Source organism: Neurospora tetraspora, assembly GCF_033439725.1.
Source record: "Neurospora tetraspora strain CBS 560.94 chromosome Unknown B0H65scaffold_2, whole genome shotgun sequence".
In the NCBI taxonomy this organism is placed as follows: domain Eukaryota; kingdom Fungi; phylum Ascomycota; class Sordariomycetes; order Sordariales; family Sordariaceae; genus Neurospora; species Neurospora tetraspora.
This window is the reverse complement of record NW_026944384.1, coordinates 1,391,994-1,413,354: the sequence shown is the minus strand read 5'-3', so window position 1 is coordinate 1,413,354 and position 21,361 is coordinate 1,391,994. Positions and strand designations below refer to the sequence as shown.

At 51.4% G+C, this 21,361-nt stretch overlaps 5 protein-coding genes and 1 pseudogene across 6 annotated transcripts; 4 read left to right on the top strand and 2 right to left on the bottom strand.

The window, feature by feature from the left end:
• Positions 1-403: 403 nt before the first annotated feature.
• On the top strand, positions 404-2,999 carry B0H65DRAFT_567420 (permease family-domain-containing protein; the record flags this gene model as incomplete). The annotated part of the gene is made up of 9 exons (XM_062830367.1): positions 404-592; positions 663-752; positions 811-907; positions 966-1,059; positions 1,115-1,463; positions 1,514-1,623; positions 1,680-2,160; positions 2,217-2,341; positions 2,398-2,999. 9 exons carry the CDS (start codon positions 404-406, stop codon positions 2,720-2,722), a joined length of 1,860 nt encoding a protein of 619 aa, XP_062683981.1. The 3' UTR covers positions 2,723-2,999.
• Positions 2,917-3,807, bottom strand: B0H65DRAFT_96157 (uncharacterized protein). The gene has a single exon (XM_062831614.1). It carries the CDS (start codon positions 3,591-3,593, stop codon positions 3,111-3,113), a length of 483 nt encoding a protein of 160 aa, XP_062683980.1. The 5' UTR covers positions 3,594-3,807; the 3' UTR covers positions 2,917-3,110.
• Positions 3,808-5,990: 2,183 nt separating this feature from the next.
• B0H65DRAFT_96101 (uncharacterized protein) lies at positions 5,991-8,092 on the top strand. The gene is made up of 3 exons (XM_062831613.1): positions 5,991-6,562; positions 6,622-6,888; positions 6,946-8,092. Exons 1-3 carry the CDS (start codon positions 6,282-6,284, stop codon positions 7,808-7,810), a joined length of 1,413 nt encoding a protein of 470 aa, XP_062683979.1. The 5' UTR covers positions 5,991-6,281; the 3' UTR covers positions 7,811-8,092.
• A 4,309-nt stretch (positions 8,093-12,401) lies between these two features.
• B0H65DRAFT_95996 (uncharacterized protein) lies at positions 12,402-13,791 on the top strand. Its single transcript, XM_062831612.1, has one exon. It carries the CDS (start codon positions 12,562-12,564, stop codon positions 13,558-13,560), a length of 999 nt encoding a protein of 332 aa, XP_062683978.1. The 5' UTR covers positions 12,402-12,561; the 3' UTR covers positions 13,561-13,791.
• Positions 13,792-15,133: 1,342 nt separating this feature from the next.
• Positions 15,134-18,262, top strand: B0H65DRAFT_420288 (uncharacterized protein; the record flags this gene model as incomplete). The annotated part of the gene is made up of 5 exons (XM_062824268.1): positions 15,134-15,172; positions 15,220-15,896; positions 15,946-16,218; positions 16,272-18,075; positions 18,143-18,262. The coding sequence occupies 5 exons, from the start codon at positions 15,134-15,136 to the stop codon at positions 18,260-18,262; spliced, it is 2,913 nt and encodes a 970-aa protein (XP_062683977.1).
• Positions 18,263-19,988: 1,726 nt separating this feature from the next.
• Positions 19,989-20,087, bottom strand: B0H65DRAFT_t84 (annotated as a pseudogene). The gene has a single exon. The product of its transcript is annotated as a tRNA-OTHER (tRNA).
• Between the last annotated feature and the right edge of the window lie 1,274 nt (positions 20,088-21,361).

Here is a 21,361-nt window from a genome sequence, read left to right as displayed (position 1 = left end):
CATTGCTTTTCCGAAGCCGGAAAGGCAGAAGGAAGTACCCACACGGTACTTCGCAGATGCTCTTTCCTCAGAACGTTACAAAACGCGTCTCCCAACCCACCCGCAGTTCCCTTTTCAGAGCGCGTCGGGTTGCCGAGTCCACTCCTTCTCCTCCCGCCTCACTTTCCCTCAAAAGCAACCTTCCTTCCGCTGTCCACATCGTTTCTTTGGTGGCACAGCTCAATCTGCCTCAAGTGTCACGGCCCTTCTCCTTCATCATCGATCTCCATCTCCATACTTCCTTCCTTTACCGGCGCGACGCCGTGAAGTATTGCAAATCGATACTTCTTCGGAATCCCTTCAGACAACCGCGACTAACCCTGCCTGTCCAGTGGACCGCAGAGTCCAAGACGCCCTCAGAGAAATGGCGGGCACCACCGGCGTCCGCCTCTCGGACAACCCTGACGAGATCCATGAGACCCCTCGCCGCTCTATTTTTCGCCGTGGCGTTGCCTACGCAACCGAAGCGATCAATGGCGGGGTTGATTTCGTCAACCGCAAGGTTAGCGGCACCTACATCGGTCGCTTCTTTCGCCTGCGTGGATCAGGCCATGTTAGTATTCCTCGACGTCTGTACTCCAGCTTCGTGAACATAAACTGACCGATCATTCGATGGTTTTCAGTCTGAGGAGATTAGAGATGCGAACTTCTGCACCGAGATCCGCGCCGGACTGATCACCTTTTCCACGATGCTATACGTCTTGGCTGCCAATGTACGTCCCCTCTCGCCTTTGACTAGAAAACTGGGTCTAATGAACAACTCGAACATAGCCGGCTGTAATTGCCATGTCGGGTTATGAGTGCAGCTGCCAGGGAGAGGATGTAGGCAATCCCAGCTGTGCCCAGGATTACCAAACCTGCATCGAAGGTCAGTAGGAAGCCGGATTTACTCTTCTCTCGGACTTGTAGTATTGACAGATACTCAGAACTTCGTCGCGATATGGTCACAGTGACCGCCGCCGTTTCGGCCATGTCTTGCATCCTTTTTGGCTTGATGACCAATATGCCCGTGGCTCTGGCGTAAGTTGTGAGCAACGTCATATGGCATGGTCCAAGATCGCTAACAAGAGAACAGTCCTGGCATGGGTCTCAACTCCTACTTCGCGTATCAGGTCATCGGTGTCAGAGGAACCGGCTTACTACCCTGGCGTTCTGCTCTCACGGCCGTGTTTCTCGAGGGCTGGATCTTTATCATCCTTGCCTTGACCGGCCTTCGTCACTGGCTCGTCAGAATCATTCCGAGCACTATGAAGGTCGCGGGCGTCTGTGGTATTGGTTTGTTCCTTGCCTTGACTGGTCTGACTTTCAATACTGGACTTGGTATCATTACCAGTGGAAACGTTGTGCCCATCTCGCTTGCTGCTTGTTCCAATCCCGACGAGCACGGCCAGTGTTCTGGTGTGAGCGCCATTGCGAGCCCCAAGGTAATGTAATCCGTCTTCTTGAGTTTCTTCAATCTTCTGACAAGCGATAGTTATGGCTCGGCATCCTTGGAGGGGGTATCTTGCCAACTGTCCTGATGGGCTTCAATAACAAATACTCCATTGGCATAGGTGTACTCTTCGTCACTCTTATGTCCATCCCGTAAGTGCTTCCACCTCCACCAAACAAGATCAGGGACTGACCATCGCACAATTCAGGCGCTCGACATCCGTGACCTTTTTCCCTTACGATTCTGCTGGTCAGAACAAATGGGATTACTTCTCCAGCATGGTCGGAGTGCGAAAGCCGAGATTCGACTTAGGTCAGCTGCGATTTGACTTCCGTCAGCATCAAGGCAACTTCATCGTTGCTCTCCTAACCATGCTCTATGTTGACATGATTGACTGCACCGCAACGCTTCAGGGATTGGCGAGATACAGCTACAGACTCCAGGGGGCTGACCCCGACTTCCCCGGCTCCACCATCGCATATTGCACCAACGCTTTCTGTATCTCTATGGGTGCCCTTCTGGGATCATCTCCTGTCACGGCTTTTGTCGAAAGTGGCGCCGGAGCCCAATCGGGTGGGCGTACTGGAATAGCGGCAATTGTGACTGGATTATGCTTCCTGGCCTCGGTGTTCATGGCGCCCTTCTTTTCCGGTATCCCACCATATGCGACTGGACCGGCCTTGATCCTGGTAAGAACAAACATTCTGTCCCCTGATATGTTATCCTGCTGACGGGCGTGGGGTAGATCGGTTGTCTGATGTTGCGGCAAGTTCACAGCATCAACTGGAATTATGCTGGCGATGCCATTCCCTCCTTTGTCACGATCATGTTTATCCCTTTCAGCTACAGTGTCGCATATGGCCTCATTGCGTAAGTCTCCCATTCCCCATAGACGCCCGTTGACAAAGCTGACACGCTCTCGAAAGGGGTCTTTTCACGTACATCGCCGTGAACACCGTGATCTGGGTTATCTCGAAACTCACCGGGGTCGAGCCCCATGACTACCATCTCAAGCAATACTGGACAATCAATCCCGCCGGTCGGAAGCCATGGGTTTATAGAGCCTACAAGAAAATCATGGCCAAGCTACAGAAGAACCGTGGCCAGGCAACCGAAGAAGTTGCTGTTCAGGAATTCGAGCTGATGGAGCGCCACACTTCCCGCCCCAGATCTGCGGTGGCTTCTGCGTCAACAATGGATGATAAGCACTCACGCAGGGCTCAGTCGCCGGATCACCTTCGCTCTGACTGAAGAAAAAGCGAGCATCCGAGTAACGGTTTGCGCTGAGCAGCAAGGACTTATGTCTTCTTACACCTGGTCATCACCCGGAGGTCGGAAAAGAGGCGAACTTTTGAGTTTTCAGGGATGGTTTGGGAATACCACTTGGCTTGAAGGCGTATGGAGGATTGGCATATGAACGCATGAAATGGAGTTGGGGGATTATCTTGCTTTTTTTGCTCTCATATGACTGGGGGTTCTTTTGTGATCGAAGAAAGATGTCAACACGGCAACTACCGCTCGACATAAGTGGAAGATCATGTAAACCACCAAATTTTGTACTGTACCTCAAGCAACATGGGCGCCCTGCAGTCGGATGGAAATCACCAGCTGCGAAACGTGGGAAGTTTCTTTTTCTTTTTCACGGGAGTGGCGTCTGGGGATGGCGTGCGCCGTGGCGTCCATGTTTTATCATTCGGCTGTCGTCTCGGCTATCGTCGGGCGGCTTTTGATGCCGATCAAAGAGCGCTCCTTGGCCTGAGCAGCTCCAAGTAGACCAAATACATAGGTCCAATGAATCGTATATTCGAATTGCCAAGCGCTCGAGTGTTGATGTCGTGATCATGACGGAATGATGGCAAATGTTGAGACTAAAGCCCTCCCTATTCAACCGCCCACCACCAAGTCGCCAACAGTTGGTCATCAGGGGTTTCCAGGGAAAGAGGTTTGCCGCATAGGGTATGAGCTTGTCGCTTTCGGATACCGTAGGTTGACGGGATAATTTCGCCAAGAGAGATTCGAGGAACTTGAAATGATGCACGAGACCTGGACATAACTGAACGAGACAAGGGGGAATGATGAAGTTGATAAATGCCGAAAGACGTCTCCGACAGCTCGGACACATACGTAAAACCTCTGGATCCCTCTGGAATCTGGATCCCTCTGGAGCCCTCTGGAGACCCGACTTGTCCTGAGCTTGAGCTTGAGCTCCTTCACGGGAAGTTCGAAGTGGATGAAAAGGTCCGGGAGAACCTACTGTGACACAAGATGGACCCCAAGATGGGCTGATGGGGGAGCACGGGGAGAGCGGGAGGTGGATGAGAGCGCCCAGCCGCAGCGGAGCGAGGTGGCTGGGTGGGTAGGTAGGGAGGGGGAATGGACCCGCTTAAGAGTAAAAGTGGAAACCGGGGTAGGATCCACTTTCTGCATGGACCGGGTTTACGATGAAATTGTGGAGCGAGCTGAGGGACAGGCGAGACAGGGTCAGGAGGGGAAGGAAACGGAGCAAAACGGCCGAAACGGGGGGGTGATCATGGCTTCAATCGAAGTGCATCGTGATGACCAGGACAGCTCGGTCATTAGCGAAGCTGCCTCCAACCAACACCACTCGACTGGAACTATCGTGAGATGAAGGGTGCATGAAATCATCGGAGGGAGAGAGACAACTTGTCCTGAACGTGCGGACATGGAAGAAGCTTCAAGCGGCCACCTACTGGCAGCTTGGCACAGATCATGTTCACGGCCGATCGGGAATTGAGATGGATGAGGGTGAACCACTCCCGCAGCGCGAACGAGCTCTCACGAACGAACGAACGAACGAACGAACGCGAACTATCGATGACCTTCCCGTCCCCCCATGCGCGGACCCTTTTCTGTGTCACGTGAGGAGGTAGGTAGGTAGGTAATTGTCACGATATCTTCTGGGAAAGCTGTCGGCTCAAATGATCTGCCTTGTCTTGGAACCACGATCTTCCCGGGGGGAGGGGATCCCAAGTCCAACGACCGTTAGCCCGGCGCTCGGAATCATTTCCTAGGTATGCGGGCACTATACCATGATGCATTCATTTCATATGACGCAGAAGCTTCCGGCGCTTGGAAAGATCATGATGGTCGCCCTTTACACACAGACGGTTAACGGCAACTAGACGTCGACATTGTTGGCGATCTTGGGGCTCCCGGAACCGCATCGGGGGCACCGGGCGAGGGTCTATGTGCTTCTAAGCCAAAACCGGCGCCGACTTGCGGACTTGGCAGGGCGACTTCTGCTAAGACCGAAAATCCTAACCGGACGGTAACTAGAAGATGTCAGTCTGTCGTCAGCTCATATGTGCTAGTCGCCGACTCGAACCGTTGTCGTAAGCTGGTTTCGAACTTCCCCGTCCCTGGTGAAATGATGAACGACATCAATGGTATCATTTTTTTAAGATTCTTACCCCGGGCTCTTGGCTTGATACGAGCAATTGCTGCTCTAGAACTAAGGCTACTACTCTACAACTAAGGCTACTACTCTGCTAACTCTAGGGCTTATTGTTGACAGCGGAATTGTACACTACGACGGCGGAATACCTAGTACACTACAGTGACTGGGATTTGGGATCACCAGCGTTGCATTCTCTGAGGGTCTCTTAAGATGGGAAATGTGCAGCTATCCCCAAGTAGGAGATTCCCGGTGGTCTCGCAAGAACCTTGTAACCGACGATCCGTTTTTGAAACAGATTTGGGGATGACTTGAGACCCCGGCCCTGCAACAGCCGGTTCGTTAAACGTTTGGGTCTCGGGTCGATACCCCGCGTCTACCAACATCGCCCACACTTCATTTCTCACCTCTCTCTTACCTTACTTACTCTTCGCTGACAAAACTGACACGCGGAGGAGGCGGAGTTCCTTTACTCAAAGATCCTTGAAAAAGATCGGGGTCCGAGCGGGCTCACTGACAATGGGATTTTGTTCGTTGCCACATGGAAGATTCTAAGTACCCTCTTGGCCTGTCATCTGGATACAAGATTCAACATCAGAAGAACAAGCCCTCTGTTGCCGCCCAAGGAAGGAAGGTACATGATGATGGGATCGGGATCTTCTTTGCCAAGACCCATATGAACTTATACCTCTTTCCCAACACTCACCAATTTCAACAAGGGAAGGAGCAGCCGTTGATGCTGTGCGCATGAAGCACAAGGGCGGTTTATCACTTTACCGGCGTACCTTGCTCCTTCCTTGTCTACTACCTTGACTACCTTGACTAGCTTGTTCGACCTTGCGAGGCAAGTCGTCAACATCCTTGCCCGAAATTTCGGAGTCTTACCCAGATCCCTTCCCTTCCAGGCCTTCAAGTTCTCAGGGGACCAAAGCTACCCTTGTTGATCTCGATCCTCCACAAGGCGCTTCCCTCTCTCTCTCTCTCTCTCTCGACCACCATATATATACACATCTACGACCAACACCACCTTGAAATACCAACGGTTTTGGGACCCTTCGAAAGATACCACCTCTGGAATACGGATTTGAGTTACGAGTGAAGGGCAACTGAACGAGAGCTACACACGGGCGCACAATCCCAACCTCGGGGCTGGCGGGGAGAACCCTCCCCCTCCTTCTCGTCTGATAATTTTTTGACCTTCTTTTTATGCCCCTCCTTTCCCGCCTCATCTTGGACCAAATATAATCTTCGCTCCCTGAATCCGTCGTTGATTACCGGTATTCGGATCACAACCCGCGACCGCTATTCCTGTAACGCCGATATAATCGACAACTTCTTGACGACTCGCTCGGAATCTTCAGAAATCCCTTGCGCCGTCGCGCACCACCCGCCACCATGTCGAGCGACGACAACACCGACTGGGCCGGAGCCTACCCTGGCTTTCACGACACCTTTAACATGATTGAACGTATCTGCTCGGTTTTCTCCCTGCTCGGCTGTATCTTCATCATCTCGACCTTCTGCCTCTCCGAGAGGTTTCAGAAACCTATCAACCGCTTGTGCTTCTTCGCTACCTTCGGTAACCTTGCGACCAACGTTGCAACGCTGATGGGACGAGATTTTGTCGAGAGCCCGCATGGAGCGGGCTGTCAGTTCCAGGCGTTCCTGATCCAGATGTAAGTTGGCCGTGCCATCCAAATAGTTGACAGCTTGCTGATAGATTTTCCCATCACAGGTTCATGCCGGCGGACGCGTTCTGGGTATTGGCGATGGCTGTCAACGTCTACTTGATCTTTGAGCGCCAGTACGACGCCCAGAAGCTGAGGGCAATGGAGAAGTTTTACTTCCTAGGCTGCTACGGCCTGACATTCATCGTCGCTTTGGCGTACATCTTCATCCAGACACCTACTAAGGGCAAGATGTACGGGGATGCGACACTGTGGTGCTGGATTAGTCCAAAGTGGGATATCTTCCGTATTGCAACCTTCTATGGACCTGTCTGGTAAGTCAGCGCACACTCTCTGAATGACGACACGCACTCTAACCTTCGGCCATGCAGGGTTTCCATTGGTTTCACCTTCTTCATCTACATCCGAGCCGGACGAGACATCTACAAGAATCACCGACAGATCAAGAAGTTCAACATCAGCAGCTCTCTCGGCGGTCCTGTTGACGATACTCTGGTCTCTCGCAAGGTCACCGAGGTCTGTGTCACTCACGAGATGGCCAACGAAATTGGACTCGTGGACCTGGAAAGGAACAACCGCGCTCAAGGACGCTCCAATGACTCGGCACCTCCTAGGGCACCTCCTAACGCCTACTCCGTTACTATTTCGGCAGATAAGCAGAGACTCCCAGAGACTGACGACGGCGAAAATTTGGCACGCGCTACCACTTTGACTGGGACTGGGGGGCTGTCTGGATCACACAATACAGCTTCGCGGGCACAGTCTCGGCAGAACAGCGCAATGTGGCAATATTCCAAATGCGCACTGTTCTTCTTCACGGCATTGTTGGTCACATGGATACCCTCGAGTTGCAACCGTGTCTACTCAGCGGTTCACCATAACCAAACAGTGAAGGTCCTGGAGTACATGAGTGCTGGTGTCTTGCCGTTGCAGGGGTTCTGGAATGCCGTTATTTATGCAGTCACTTCTTGGAAGGCATGTCAGAGATTCTTTGGCGATGATGTGAAGGAGTGGTTCTCAAGGGACACGGATTCCGGAAACAGGCTGCGTCGAGAAGGTGGTCATCACCGAAGCACCTCAAGGGCGATAATTGGGCAAGCTGCCAGTGTTAAGCCTAACCCGTTCCATAAGATAGGCGGTCGAACGGACCATCCGAGTTCAGAAACGGAGAGCATGGAGGAGTTGGCGAACTCGTACGGGGTGGGGAACGACAGCATTTCCAAAGATGCGAGATAATCTGGGTGGTCGTTGGGAATCATGTTTTTTTTCTTCTGGGTATTTGTTCACCCCAAGCAAGCGATCATGTGCTTTATGGTTTACGGTCCATCATGACAGACATAATGGCAGTATTAGTTTTCTTTGTAAATATTCACGATTTATTTTGTCAGGCATTTTCTTCGTCAGCGTCTCTGGTGTTTTTTTTGTCTTGATACCCAATTTCACACAAAAGCTCATGTTTCTCAGGTTACCTATGGGCGTGTCTGGTTACTTAGATCTAGGTATATGATATGCTACGCTACGTATATACCTACATTCCATATCAGGGAGACTGGTTCGACGCACTGCAACTGGGGAACACAAAAGGGAACTCCCGTGTTTATGTATATGCCTTGCTTCGCCCGCTTTACCGTTGCAGTTGCATCTCTGTCCAACGTTACCGTGCTACGTTCTATGTACCGGTGCGACAAGGGGTCTGGTTGTTCTGTGTACTCGGAAGGAGATTGAGTGGTTACAGAGCGAGTATGTAGAGTGCGCTGTTCTTTACATAAGGTACAGAAAAGTCGGCTGTCGTGGCAGACGGGTCACGGGTGGTGGGGAGTTCGTTGTGGTAGAATCCAACCATTCCATCCATCGCTTTACTGACCTCGATCGAACGTAGAGGTACCTATGTTGAGATAGGAAAACGAATACATAATCGTTCAATGACAATCAATTTACATACGTTTTGTTTGGCCAAATGGGTAAGGTAGTGTAGGTGCCCCCTCCCCTGTATGTAAGGTTTTTCTGTCCCGTCTAATGCTGCCGAAGCGCCTCGCCTCCTTAATACTTTGATACTCTTCCTGCCTGTCCGTCTAGTGTCGAGGTGCTGTCTGTTTGTGTAAGTTGTCTTACAGTCTCGTGTGTGCGTTTCCGGAATACTTAACACCCGTTTCCCGTATTTCCGTGGGGTGTTAGGTTGACGTGACGGATGGGATGGGATGGGGACGGGATATTTGGGCTGTCTGACAGTGACAGGTAGAGGTTGACAGGCGGTTAGGTTAGGTAGGCACGCTCATGACAGAAAAGCTGGCACCTTTTCGGGTACTACATGGGCGATCAGCGTAACTGAAGGTGCCAGCTTTTTTGTGATTGGCGTAGTTAGGTAGGTTACAGGTTGGAAACTGAACTGAGGACAGGTAGGTAAGCACGGTAAGGTAGGTGTCAGGGTGTTACACGATCACGATGTCGTGCGGATCGCCAGTGACATGGTGACTACATACACTACACTAGAGTCTAGAAGGAGAGAGTGGATAGAATCTTTGACTGCCTTCCTTCCCTTTATGGGTGAGATTTTCTTCTAGACTTCTACTAAGTTCATCACTGGTGGGCCTCCTGGCCTCCTGAGGGTCCTGAGAGGATATGGCCGAGACTCGGAGTGCAACTCTGGATTGCACTATGACAGGCGAGGAGAGAAGTGCATTTCCGAGGTAGTATCGGGTACCGCTACGCTACCGAGACTAAAACTCTGCCCATTCAGGTCTGGTCTGGTCTGGTCTGGCTCACCGGGAGATGTATCCATCCAGCTGCTTGGGTCAGGGGAAGCTACAGTAGAGATATCTTGCCCGTCGGAGTGAACTTGTTGACGCCGTTACTGTGTATTATGTAACTGTGTGAGACATGGATGTGCCGATATATCCACGGGCCGAACTAAACGCTAAGCGAGGAGAATTCCCCCTGGACTAAAAGTAGCTGGTAGGTAGGTAGCTAATGGGATTTAGAGACCTGGACCTGGTGGCGGATGGGATATTGCCGGGAGAATGTCATGCAGTTGGTTCTCCAGAAGACGACGGGTAAGTGTTTTAGCGAGAAGAAGGGTTAAGATTGACGCGGATGCCCCTGAGAATGGAAGGTTGTGTAACGGTTATGGGGCTCGGGACTAGTTCATGCCGGCGTTTATCTCATCTTTCCTTCTTGCTGCTTAGTTGTCTTCATCTTTGCCCCGACGGTGACTTCGAGAAACTCCGTGGATGTATCGGCATCATACCTTAACCATGCAGAAGTAGGCAAGTTCGTTTCGGTTATCTTGTTTAATCTTCACTTGAAGGAGGAGCTGAAGCACGAATAGGAATCAATACGATAGCGAAACCGGTAATCATCTAGTGCAAGAACAGTCCTCATCTAGTGCACACACAGTTAGTAGGCTGAAGTCGCATTGACATGGGGCAATTTTTTGTCCACGACTCCGAATGTCCTCCAATGGCATGGGGCCAGAATGCCCAGAAAACACAACCTGGGCTCGATGACATTTACTCAACTATCTCGCACCCCACCACCAGAGCTGCGCGCACTTTGTTTTGAGGAATGAAGACAATAGAGGAATCGATAGAGATGCTTTTCAAAAAAAAGACGGCACCTTCAACTTTCAATTTTGGGCAAGTTGTCAGTCACTGGTTCGACTTGGAGGGTTGTGGGCTTGGTTGTACTAGATGAGGACCATTTTTTGCACTAGATGGTTACCGATTGTATTAAAGAGTTTGATGAATCGGTCGATGAGTCCCCTTAAATTCAGGGGAACGAACTCGAGCTTACGCAGATCCGGCAGTTCTTGCGTTGCACAGAAAAGGAAGAGAGCTAAGCTTCGAAACCCGGTCCTTGATCAGTGCTACTATCTTTACCAGATCTTTTGCCAGCTTAGGTAAAATGGCACGAGACCCAGACTGCCGGACTTCCACAGGCTTCCAAGGGGAATAGTGTAATTGGCTCACTTTTTTCTTCTTATTTCCGAGAGTTTTCGAGTTCGTTTTTGACAGCTCGAGAGTTCAAGGGGGTGAGTTAGTGTCGACCGTCGATCGGAAACTTAAAACTCCGCTCATAAACGTCTTTGTCAATCACCGGACCTCTCCACTATCACACGATATCATCCCTTTCCCACACACGAGTCATTCAAGCAATACCAAGATTCCCCATCACTTGCGGATCGCATGATATGTATCCGTTCAGTTCTGGGGAATAAGGACGGGAGCTCTGGGGAAAGTGGAAAACTCGCAGATCCGGGGGGAGCTCGTAACGGAACTGCCCTGGAAATGGAGTCATGAAATCTTGACCCCAATCCCACAATCCCCAATTCCTATTCCCGAAGGTTTCATCCCTTTTAACGGTGCAAATTTGACACATTTTAGCGCGCCCCGTAAGATACCTGGAGGACTTGGTGACGTGGCTTGTCTCTGCTAAGCACTCCGCGTACACTGGCTAGTAAATGCTACCAAGACCAATGGGGTTTCCGAGGTGTTTGCAACCTCAAGAGGTATCCTGCAGAAAAATGGGAACCACTGATTGGCTCAAAATGTCAAATTTGCACCGTTAAAGGAATAGAACGTTGCTGGGAGTAACCTTGATGATCTTTGGTCACGCTTTGCTGCTTTCGGTGGTAGTGTTTGGAGGTTGAAAATGACGGGTGGTGGTGGGGTGGCAGGGGGCCGGAGAGCCGGGCAGCCGGGTTAAGCGAAACGGAGGATGGCCGTTTTCTTGGCTGGGGTTCCGTTTGGATAGGAGTACTATGGTTCGGTTGTTGTTGGAGTCTTGAGCTGGGAATTGGGGAGGGGATTAGATAGACGTGATTGTTTGTGGGTGAGGGTTTTGTCCGTAGCCACATCTGGAATGTTTGGAGTGATTTCCTCTGTTTGAAGGCATCGTCAATAAAGTGAATATTCAGTTAATCTTTGTTCTCACCACTAAATGAACTACAAGAGTGGATTTGCTTCGAGAAGATTCAGAACACGCAGTAGAAGAAAAGAAAGAGAGACACCACAGTGATGTCTCAGACTGGACAAGAAGGATATTGCGGGTGAAAGTGGGGTGGGTCACCTCCAACCAAACTTCCCTTGATTCACTTTGGAACTTTGAATAACTCCGGTTGTTCTTGGTTCCAGCAAGAACGACACTGCTTCCTTCCACCCTTGTTTCCGTGGTTGCAGCACCCGTGCGCGCGCCCGTGAAAGAAGCGAAAAACTTGCCCAGCTTCTGTCGCTTTCTTCTCCGATAGGCCGTCTTTTCGTGCGTCTCGGAATCATGCCATTGTGCTATAAGTTGCTACGCTTTGCTGTATCGCGCTTGTTTCCCCGACTGGTCTACGGACAGACAGGGGAATTCGAATGTTGACCAACCGTTGTTGTTACCAGCTGGAGGGAAACGGATGACGAGGATTGTCTTGAAACACGCTTGAAAAGTTGACATGTAGTCTTTCAAATCCCCCCATACAGGTTCTTTGAGGACTTGGCGAGAGAACGCGACAGAAGCATGTCTGTTTGTTCGCCTTTGTCGTATTGATCCGACCTCGCAGACTTATCACCAAGTTATGCCCATCTAGGAGAGTTTGATCAAAGGCAGATTTGCTAAGTCTGGGCACGATGTTTTGAAAGTTAACGTCACCATAGCCGCCATACCGAGACTTCCATGGCGCTCGGCGCATTGCTGGAACTGTGTAAGCTCTTCGAGATCAAGTCATGTGGTTCGAGGACTTCTTGTTCGCCCGAAAGGAGACAGATCCTTTTTTTCCAGTCAAGGCACGGCAGACGTTATTGTGGCTTGATGGAACAAGAAGTTTCCATCATTAGCTGAGAACGATACGGAGTTGCTCTCAAAGAGGACCCAGCTCTCTACTACAGCAGAGCATAAATATGCATAGCATCGCTTTTACTACCAAATTCGTGCCCCCATGCTGAATTATCAGTCAAGGTCCTAAAGTAAGACATCTGTTATCACCAAGTCGTCAGTAAGTATCTCTTATCATGGGAGGCAGGAAGAATCACAGTTGGCGACCGGGCAAGAGCCACCAAGATATCGGCGCCCCAAGACGCAGAACACCTCCCGACTCTGACACCGACATGTTCGGGAGTCCATCAATATGGTGTAGGAAGAAGAAATCCCATCATCATAGTGAAGCGAAGGGCCGCCGATCAGGGAAAGGCGTGGGCGTAGATGAGCAGCCGCGGCAAAAGCACCGCATCCTTTACTCTCCCTTCCAGCGTCTCTTCGGAACGAATTCCAAACATCGTCATCGCAAAAACACCACCCCGAGCCGCGAACACAGAGCCGCGCCAAGGTTCGGACTTGGGCACAGCACTTCTCCTCCTCCTCCGCCCCCTCCACCACTAAAGCAATCATCACCATATACTCCTAACAAGTATCTCCACGGCCAATCGGGCTGGCAAGCGACGCCACCACGATCATTCCGTAGAACACTATACCGGACACCAACATCTCCCACCCGGACCTCTCCTGGCTTCAGCGCTTCCAGCACCCCCAGCACTACTTTTTCAACTCCCCGCCCACCATCCAACCCCCTAAACCCAACCTGCGAATCCTGTTTCAAAATGCACCATCTCAACGCCACCCTCCGCCAATCCCTCCTTGCCCACACGCGAGACATGTACACGATGTTACAAAACTGGGCTGACGACGTCGGTTGTGGAGATGGCACAGGGTTTGTGCATGCGGATCCGATGGAGTGGCAGCCCGAAAAGGCGGCGGTCGTGATAGAGAAGGAGCGCAGGCCGAGCGAGATGTGTAGGGTGTTGATGAAGATGGGGAGCGTGGAGGATTGGGTTGGGTTTATGAGGGGGTTGGAGGAGAAGGAAGGAGGAGGAGGAGGGCAGAAGATGGAGGGGGTGAAGGCGGGAGGGGACGGAGAAGACATGAGGGATGGAGAAGGAGATAGTGGGCTAGGGGGGGATTATTGTCTGAGATATCGCAGGATGGCTGTGGATCGGGGAGGCGGACAGGGTTGACGGGTAGAGGTACTTGTAGGAGATGGTGCTGGGTTGGGACTGGGAGAGTTGGGAGGGGGCCGATGCCAATGTTGGGGATTGAAATGGCAGCACTTGCTATGGAGACCATCATGGAAGAGTCTCTACTTGTACGGGCCGCGCCGAGAGATGGGGCCGTGACCGGGAAAGCGGGGACCTCTTTGATAAGCAGCCGGGCCGGAGCGACGGCGGTCGGGGTAAGTTGGAGGGAGGTTCCGGCTATGCGATCGGGATCGGAGTCGGAGAGATAAAAGGTGTCGCCAAAGATGTATTGCGATAGGACGAACGGGAACACGGTTCAAGGGAATGTTGGAAATTCGAGAAGAAATGGAAGCGCATGATCAGCAATGCATTGCATTGACAGTTGTTGAGCTGACGCATGCAGTGCTTACTGGTGATTAAAAGGTTGACAGGTCGAGATAATGAAGGCGCGGTACTTTACCGTCACGTGAGGTGAATCGTGCTGTCATGATGAGATTGCGAAAGTGAGTGTTTGATGGTGTTGTTGTACGGCGTCGTCGGTCCATTCCCAAACCTCTCACCGAAAACTGTCACGGTGGCTGGAAATGTTCCCCTTCTCCCCTCTTTTTGCCAAACATCCCGACATGTGATTGGTCCATTCAAAAAAGGCAACATCGGCGGGCAGCCGAGAGAAGTGGTTGCCTTGTCTTGTGTGTCCCTTTTGTAGTGGTCACCCCCGCTGCCGACGTCCATGTCATCAGCGGATACGTCCCCGGGAGTGTTTGGGCCTCACAGGGCCTCTTCTCACCCCGAAACACTAACATGGGCCTCTGGAATTGAGGCTCTGCGGCCACAGTCCAGTTGGGAGTCCTCAATTTCCTACTTTCACCACTTTTCAACATCCGACGACGACGAGCACGACGTCCATCACCAGATCTAGCGCCTGCACCTGGCAACGGCAGCGTGCTTTCAATCAATCATTTCTCATTATTTTCGTCGTGACCGACGTCCAAATCTGGTATACCGTGACCCCGCTTGCTGTCAATCTGCGACCGCCATCTTCCACAGTCCAGTACACCGAATGGGCTGACGGCGACACGGCTATCGTGGGATTCCGTTTTCCCATCCTTTCACTTTGATACGATCCCTCCTTGTTTGCTCTCGAAAAGAGGAAAAGGCAGGCCTGGGCAAAGGGGCATCCCCCTCCTCATCATATACTCCGACCCCCAACCCAAGGAAGGGCAACCAACCGGCCACACTCCCTTCATCAATCCATCCCACCACCACAACAGTCCGAATATGCTTTGTTAGGCAACAGCAAGGCGTCGAACCTAGTGAAGCGCGATCCATCTGTTCTGTTCAATCAACAGGCATCCTCCCAATCGTTAGTACAGCGCCGTGTTTTAGTGTCTGTCTCGTGCTCATCTTCCTTTCACTCGTTTGTCTTTTTTTCAGCTTGGACATGGCGATATCAACACGGCCTTCTTTTCTAATGCTGTCATGTCCACTTGTCGTCATGTGAAAATGTTCCATCCGTGGTTGTGTAGCAGAGCATCATGGAGATGGCTAACCCATTCTCAGTCGGTTGCCCGTCATGACACAATATCCGTATGGCCAGCAGGGCCAGTATGAGGTATGGCGACCCATAAACTTCCTTTACTATCACTAACCACATGCTAGCCCTACACCTACAACGGCCAGTCCGGTCAGGGTACCCACTCTCCCGGATTACTCGACTCTCCATCCATCAACATGCCCGGAACTGCGACTACCATGGCGCCTAGCGGCCACGGCTATGGAGGTACCCTTCCGACTGTCGGCCAAGCCTCCCATGCGGGCTTTGCCGTAGACCAACAATTCCAGAAAGCCCATGATGCGCAAACCCAAGGGAACGAACGCTACGCTATCCTGGATCATTTCTTGCGCGATCCCAACGTTGCCTGGAACCCCGTCAAAGTTGCTGGTCCATTAGGTGGCAGCCAGAATGCCAACCTCTCAATGAACTCTGGATACTCCGACTATCCCAGATATCGTGATAACCATGCGCCATCTGAGTGTGATACTGCCGCTGACCGCGCTGGAGTTTTCTCCGACTCTGGATATGGCAGTATAGCCAGGCAGAGCGTGGGGAATCCTTCCGTGTACGGGGACGTGGACCGTGGCGGTGATACCCAAATCATGCTCCAGATGTCCCAGTTCCAGCTTCAGCAGGATTCAAACCCCCAAGCTACAGTTATTCCCAAGGACACTCTTATGCACGATGACTGGAGCCATCGAAACCCTGCCGCTCGTCCCGAGGGCAAAAGTTGGTTCTGCGAGCACTGTAGCGAATATGTCAAGACCAAGTCGGAGCTCAAGTAAGTATCCATTCTGCTCTTCCTTGAATCCTAGCTAATTTTATGGCAGTAAGCATAAACAGAAACATACGAAGCCACATCACTGCCCAGAACCTGGTTGCACACGTGATAGAGGCTTCAGCACCAAGAACGACCTGCAGAGGCATTTAGCATCCGTTCACAAAAAGTATACCGTCGTATATCACTGCTGTCATGACAATTGCCCGACCAAGACCAAGAAGGAGAAGGATTGGCCCCGGGCAGATAACTTCAGGCAACACTTGAAAAGGGTTCATCAAATTTTTCTTAAGGCTGAGGACGACCTGAAGAGATATGAAGTTCAGTGAGTAACTAACTCTGACCCTGCCTCGTTAGCCAATGCTTATTCGTCTGCAGCCTTTCTCCAGAGCAGATCCTTGCCGGTCCGAGTTCCGCCGCCGTTTTCGCGTCGCAGATGCAGATGATGTCTGAGCAAAACGGCGCTTCCTGGACTGACCAGGCGCAAATGCAATATCTGAGTCACATGGCACCTTTCACTGAAATCAGCCTTCCAGCTCCAACGGACTCCTCGATCACCCTTCAAAGTCGAACGGTCTCGATGAGCGAGAATGCGGATTTTCCAGCGTTGGAAAATGGCGATGGGTACACATGGCCTGATGCAGGCGCCGCAGAGGTCAGCTCCCACGTCCTTCACTTGGTTTCCAGCCGCCGCGGCTCGCTGGGCGCACTTGAGAGGACAAGATCCATTTCGATCGATGAACCCTCCTCGGGTGGCCAGCAGCCTGGTTTTGAATCGGAAGTCTTGGCAGACGGACGTGTGGAGATGCCTGCGACGGCCGCTAACAGTGATACCAGCCCCTCGATTACCACGGGTGGTATGAATCCGGGTATCCGTCCTATGTCGACTGATAGCAGCCACCTGCGGTCTCATGATGATCAACGAGACGTCAATATCGACCAGCATCGGGAGACTACCGAGGCTAATGTTGCTTCGAATACTCACAATGATGGTGAGCCAGTTGAAGACGAGGATATGGATGATGCGGTGCCTGACTTGGGTCAAGATACATCCGCGGACGACTCTGATGATACGTCTGGGCAGCCTGGGATCACTGTGCTCAAGACATCGTTGGAGTTTCGGATCGAGAACGAGTCAGCTGTTTCTCTTACCCTCATCGAAGATGACGAGAGTGTTCGCACCATCCTTCGGGTCTTAAAGGCAAAGGGTAACCTCGACCAACTGATGTCGGAGTTTGGGTACCAAAAGAAGGAGGAGAAGTCTGAGCCCCCACAACCAACCGAGAAGAAGTCCGAACCTACACCCACCTCTGCAGTTGCTCCCAAAACCGGAAACAGCAAAAATCCCTGCTCCATCTGCGACAAGAGCTTCAACCGCAAGTGCGAACTCAAGAAGCACCAAAAGCGCCACGACAAGCCCTACGCATGCACCTTCCACAACTGCTCCAAAAACTTCGGCAGCAAAAACGACTGGAAGCGGCACGAAAATAGCCAGCATCTCCAACTTGAGATCTGGCGCTGCGACGAGAAGCACCACCACCACCAGGGCGCCACTGCCGCCGTCGGCCTCGTTGCCGACGACCGCGCGGTCTGCGGCTGGGTCGCCCACCGCCGCGAGTCCTTCCGCACCCACCTGTCCAAGGAACACAACATGGACGACCCGGCCATCGAGAAAAAAGTGACCGAGTGCCACATCGGCCGCAACTGCGAGTCGCGCTTCTGGTGCGGGTTTTGCCGGAAGACGATCGAGTTCCAGAAGGATAAGAAGCTGGCGTGGTCGGCGAGGTTTGACCATATCGAGGACCATTTCATTGGGAGGAATGGGGTCAGGCAGCAGAATATTAGGGATTGGGAGTTTATTGAGCCGACTGTGACTGTTGGTGCTGGTGGTGGGAAGAATGGGACTGGGACTGGGACTGGGACTGGGACTGGGAGGGGGGCAGCGGAGATGGCGGAGAGAGAGGTAGTTGATTTGACTGATGAGCAGGAGCAGGTAGAGGATGATTTGGAAACTTCTAGTTCGTCCTCGTATGTCTCGGCTCAGGCGGGTCAGGGTCAGGGGCGAGTGCAACCCGGACATCTCAAGCGTCGCTCGGATGCAGAGGACCAAGTTGTTGCTGCTGTTGCACCGAGAGCAAAGAAGCAGAAGTCGGGTAGGCAGAGGGAGTGTCTCTGGTCTTGTGTAAGCATCCTCCTCCCCTTAACCTCGTCTGATGTTCGTGCCATACTAACCACATAAGTGATGACAGTGCCAATGTACCGGGGCAATGTTCAATGTCGAGACGACGCCCGGGTGTCTGGATTGCAACCATGCTAGGTGCGAGCACTGCGATGTTGAGTTCCACAGGGGCCCTCAGGAGGGACATTAGGGGGCTGTTGTCATGTTTGGGCAATAAATCTTCTCGCTCGCTTTTTGTTTCTCGTTTCCTATCTCCGGATGGCAGCTTGTTCCGTATTTTAGCGACTTAGAGCGACTTTTGGATAGATGAAAGATAGGAAGGTCTGTGTTGGTTTGCTACTTTATGAAGGGTGTATGTGTGGGTGGGTAAAGGAATGAGTGGTAGGGCTGAGTGCTGACTGCACAATGCATGCAGGCCGGGTCTGTATGTGGCAAAATACGACACGACCATTATAGAACATGGGTTGATCCCAAATACAACAACCGCGTTCCTTCTTTGCCAAATCTTGTCCTACACGTATCTAGTGAAGAGTCTGGGTGTCTGTGAGACCTGAGCTCTCCTTCCATTCCATCATCCTGCACCTCAGTGATAGGGCAGTGACGGTCCTTTGTGCAACGTTGCTTAAGAGTTCTGCCAGACTTGTTGAGCATATAATCTAGACACGCAGCCGCGATTCGATGAAGAATATGTCCCGATGCGGCAAAGGGGCCGAGCCGGTCGCCGAGCGGAGGACACAGAAAGGAAGGACACTGCCGCGGAAAAAGGGCTGCAGATTGATGCAAGGGTCATGATGGTAAAGGGAGTTCGTTGTTGGGTTATTGGATGTTGTGATGGCTTGGCGAGTTACTTGTGGAAGGTGCTTTTTTGTGAGGTAAATGATGGGAAAAGTAGTATGGGACGAGTTGGGAGGGAGTGAGAGGTGAGAGAGAGTAGGAGTGGCAGTGGGAGTGGCAGTGGCGGAGTGGTGACGATGAGTAAGGTACCTGTACTCGAGCTTCTCGGGGAAGATAGACCAAGACTTGGTGGCTCTTGAGGAGGGAAGGAAGGAAGGAAGGAAGGAAGGGAGAAGGACCGATACTTAGCCGTTAAAAGGTTCGTCAACGACGGGAAATGGGAAAAGTTACCTAAAAGAGGAACACGAAAAAAAAAAAAAAAAAAAAAAAAAGAATCAACAAGCGATATCTAACCAGTGAGTCTTGCCAGATTTAGACTCCACGGGCTACACGCGACCGTGACAGGATATTCCAAACTCGAAAGTCAAGTCTGGCTGCATACTTCGATAAATGGCACTGGGCAGTCAGTCTCAAGGCGGGAATTGAACCCACGTCCTCACGTGGAGGAAAGGTAGTGCGCAAAGGGAAGCGCTACCAAAAACCACTCGGCTATGGTCCCCAAAGTTTGCTTCGGGGTATACCGCCTGTTGAAAGATTGTACCGCTGACCTCTCTTTATACTTACCAGTGGAGACGGGAGACTGCGGATTGATGACTGCCTGAAACCGAGCTGCTGGGGCGGCAGTATCGTAGCTCCCGTCAGCCAAGAAGAGATCCTTCTCTTTCCACCCATTTGGTTCATACCCATCCTCCAGACGGGAAATGGGAAAAGTACCTAAAAGAGAACACGAAAAAGGGGGAAGGCGCAAAGGAAGAATCCGATGCCTTCGAAGATTAAAAGGTCAGGATGGAAGGGAGGGAGGATGGGGGATGGATAACTAACTTAGTTTGAGAAAAGGATGCGATTTTGCAAGGACCAAATGAAAAACACAAAAGAGTATTTAATTATTCATTTGTCTCTTGCAAGGAACACACACCACAGTTTCTTTCCAATCAAGATGCAGAGAGGGAGAGACAGAGAGAGAGAGAGTAATGGAGATAAAGTGCGAAAAAGTGCAAAAAAAAAAAAAAAGAAACGTGGTGTGATCCGTATTGGATTCGAACCAATATCTTCCTCAAGGACCTCAATCAGAAGTGGAATCATTCCACCTCAGGGATGTTATCCATTTACACCAACGAACCAACAACGGAAAGGCAGCCGGTCAAGAGAACTTATGTACCCGACCCCAAGGGCAGTGGCACCTTCCCACTAACAATCGCCGCATGTCGACAACGAGTACGTCATCCCCCTTTCATCCTAACCTTGTAATGTTCAAAGGTCTTGGGTTTGGAATTGACATGAATGCCTCTATCCACATCCCAGCATCCGTCAAGTTTAGTGATTTGGTTGACGATGAATGAATAAGCCCCCCGGAACAAAATCGTGATCATCTCCAAAAGAGAAAATCCGGTCGACCTTGCGTGCGCTTCAATTCCGCATCCCGATTTTCCGGGTTTCGAAAATGTCGTAAGCGTCAGATGCTACGACGGTATCCCGGTATGCGGGCAACTTTTTTTTTTTTTTTTCGTACAACGATGAGGTATTCAAATTCGAGGATAGGAACGGAAGGGGTGGGGGCCAACAATATGTGAGGAAGAGAGAGATCATATCCCGTTGTGGCTGGCAGGCAGTCCAGGTATTCATTTTGATTCTCTATGTATGTGTGTACACTACCAGCCCGTGGTACGAAAGGAGAGGAGAGATCCTTTTGTACGGTAGTCTCGAGATAGGCAGGTGGGTAGAGGTAGCTAGCTGCTAGTCGGCGGTAGTTACCTGAGGAAAGACCGCCCAACTGTGGTTTGCTGATATGTATGAACATATACTGGTAGCCAGGATTTCTACAAGCTGTGCCTCCAGAGCCTCGGAGAGAAATGGAACAGTAAGTAACGTGACATCGATCCAAGATATCACGGACTATATCATCACTGCAGCTCCTTCGTCACCTAACGCTACACAGACAAAATAGATAGACAGACGGGTAGAAACCGGATCGCCCTGTAGGTATTCCATAGCATGCTAAAGTATTCCGCTGCTGTGATCAGTCAAAGGATCCAAAATTTGATATTATTAGTACCTGATAAATGGGGAATCGTATCTGCACGATGTGGTGCGCTATGCCAAATCGATAGCTCGGTAGAGGTATAGGTGGCTGTTGATTCTGCCTTACGGTACCTTTGCTGTGCAACCTGACACTGACTGCTCGACTGCTCTGTGTAACCTCGCGCCCGGCACAAAGGATGGGGAAGGAACTGGAGAAGTTGGGGGGGGGTTGCTCGCTTAGACTTTGACTTGTGCTACGTCGGAACCGTGACTCGAGTATTTGAAGGACTTAAGGTTGATCTCCGCGGAGCATGTGTTGGGTTCAGCAGGACACGGTTAGTTGCTCGGCGAATTTACATGTCCGAAGTGTTGAAAA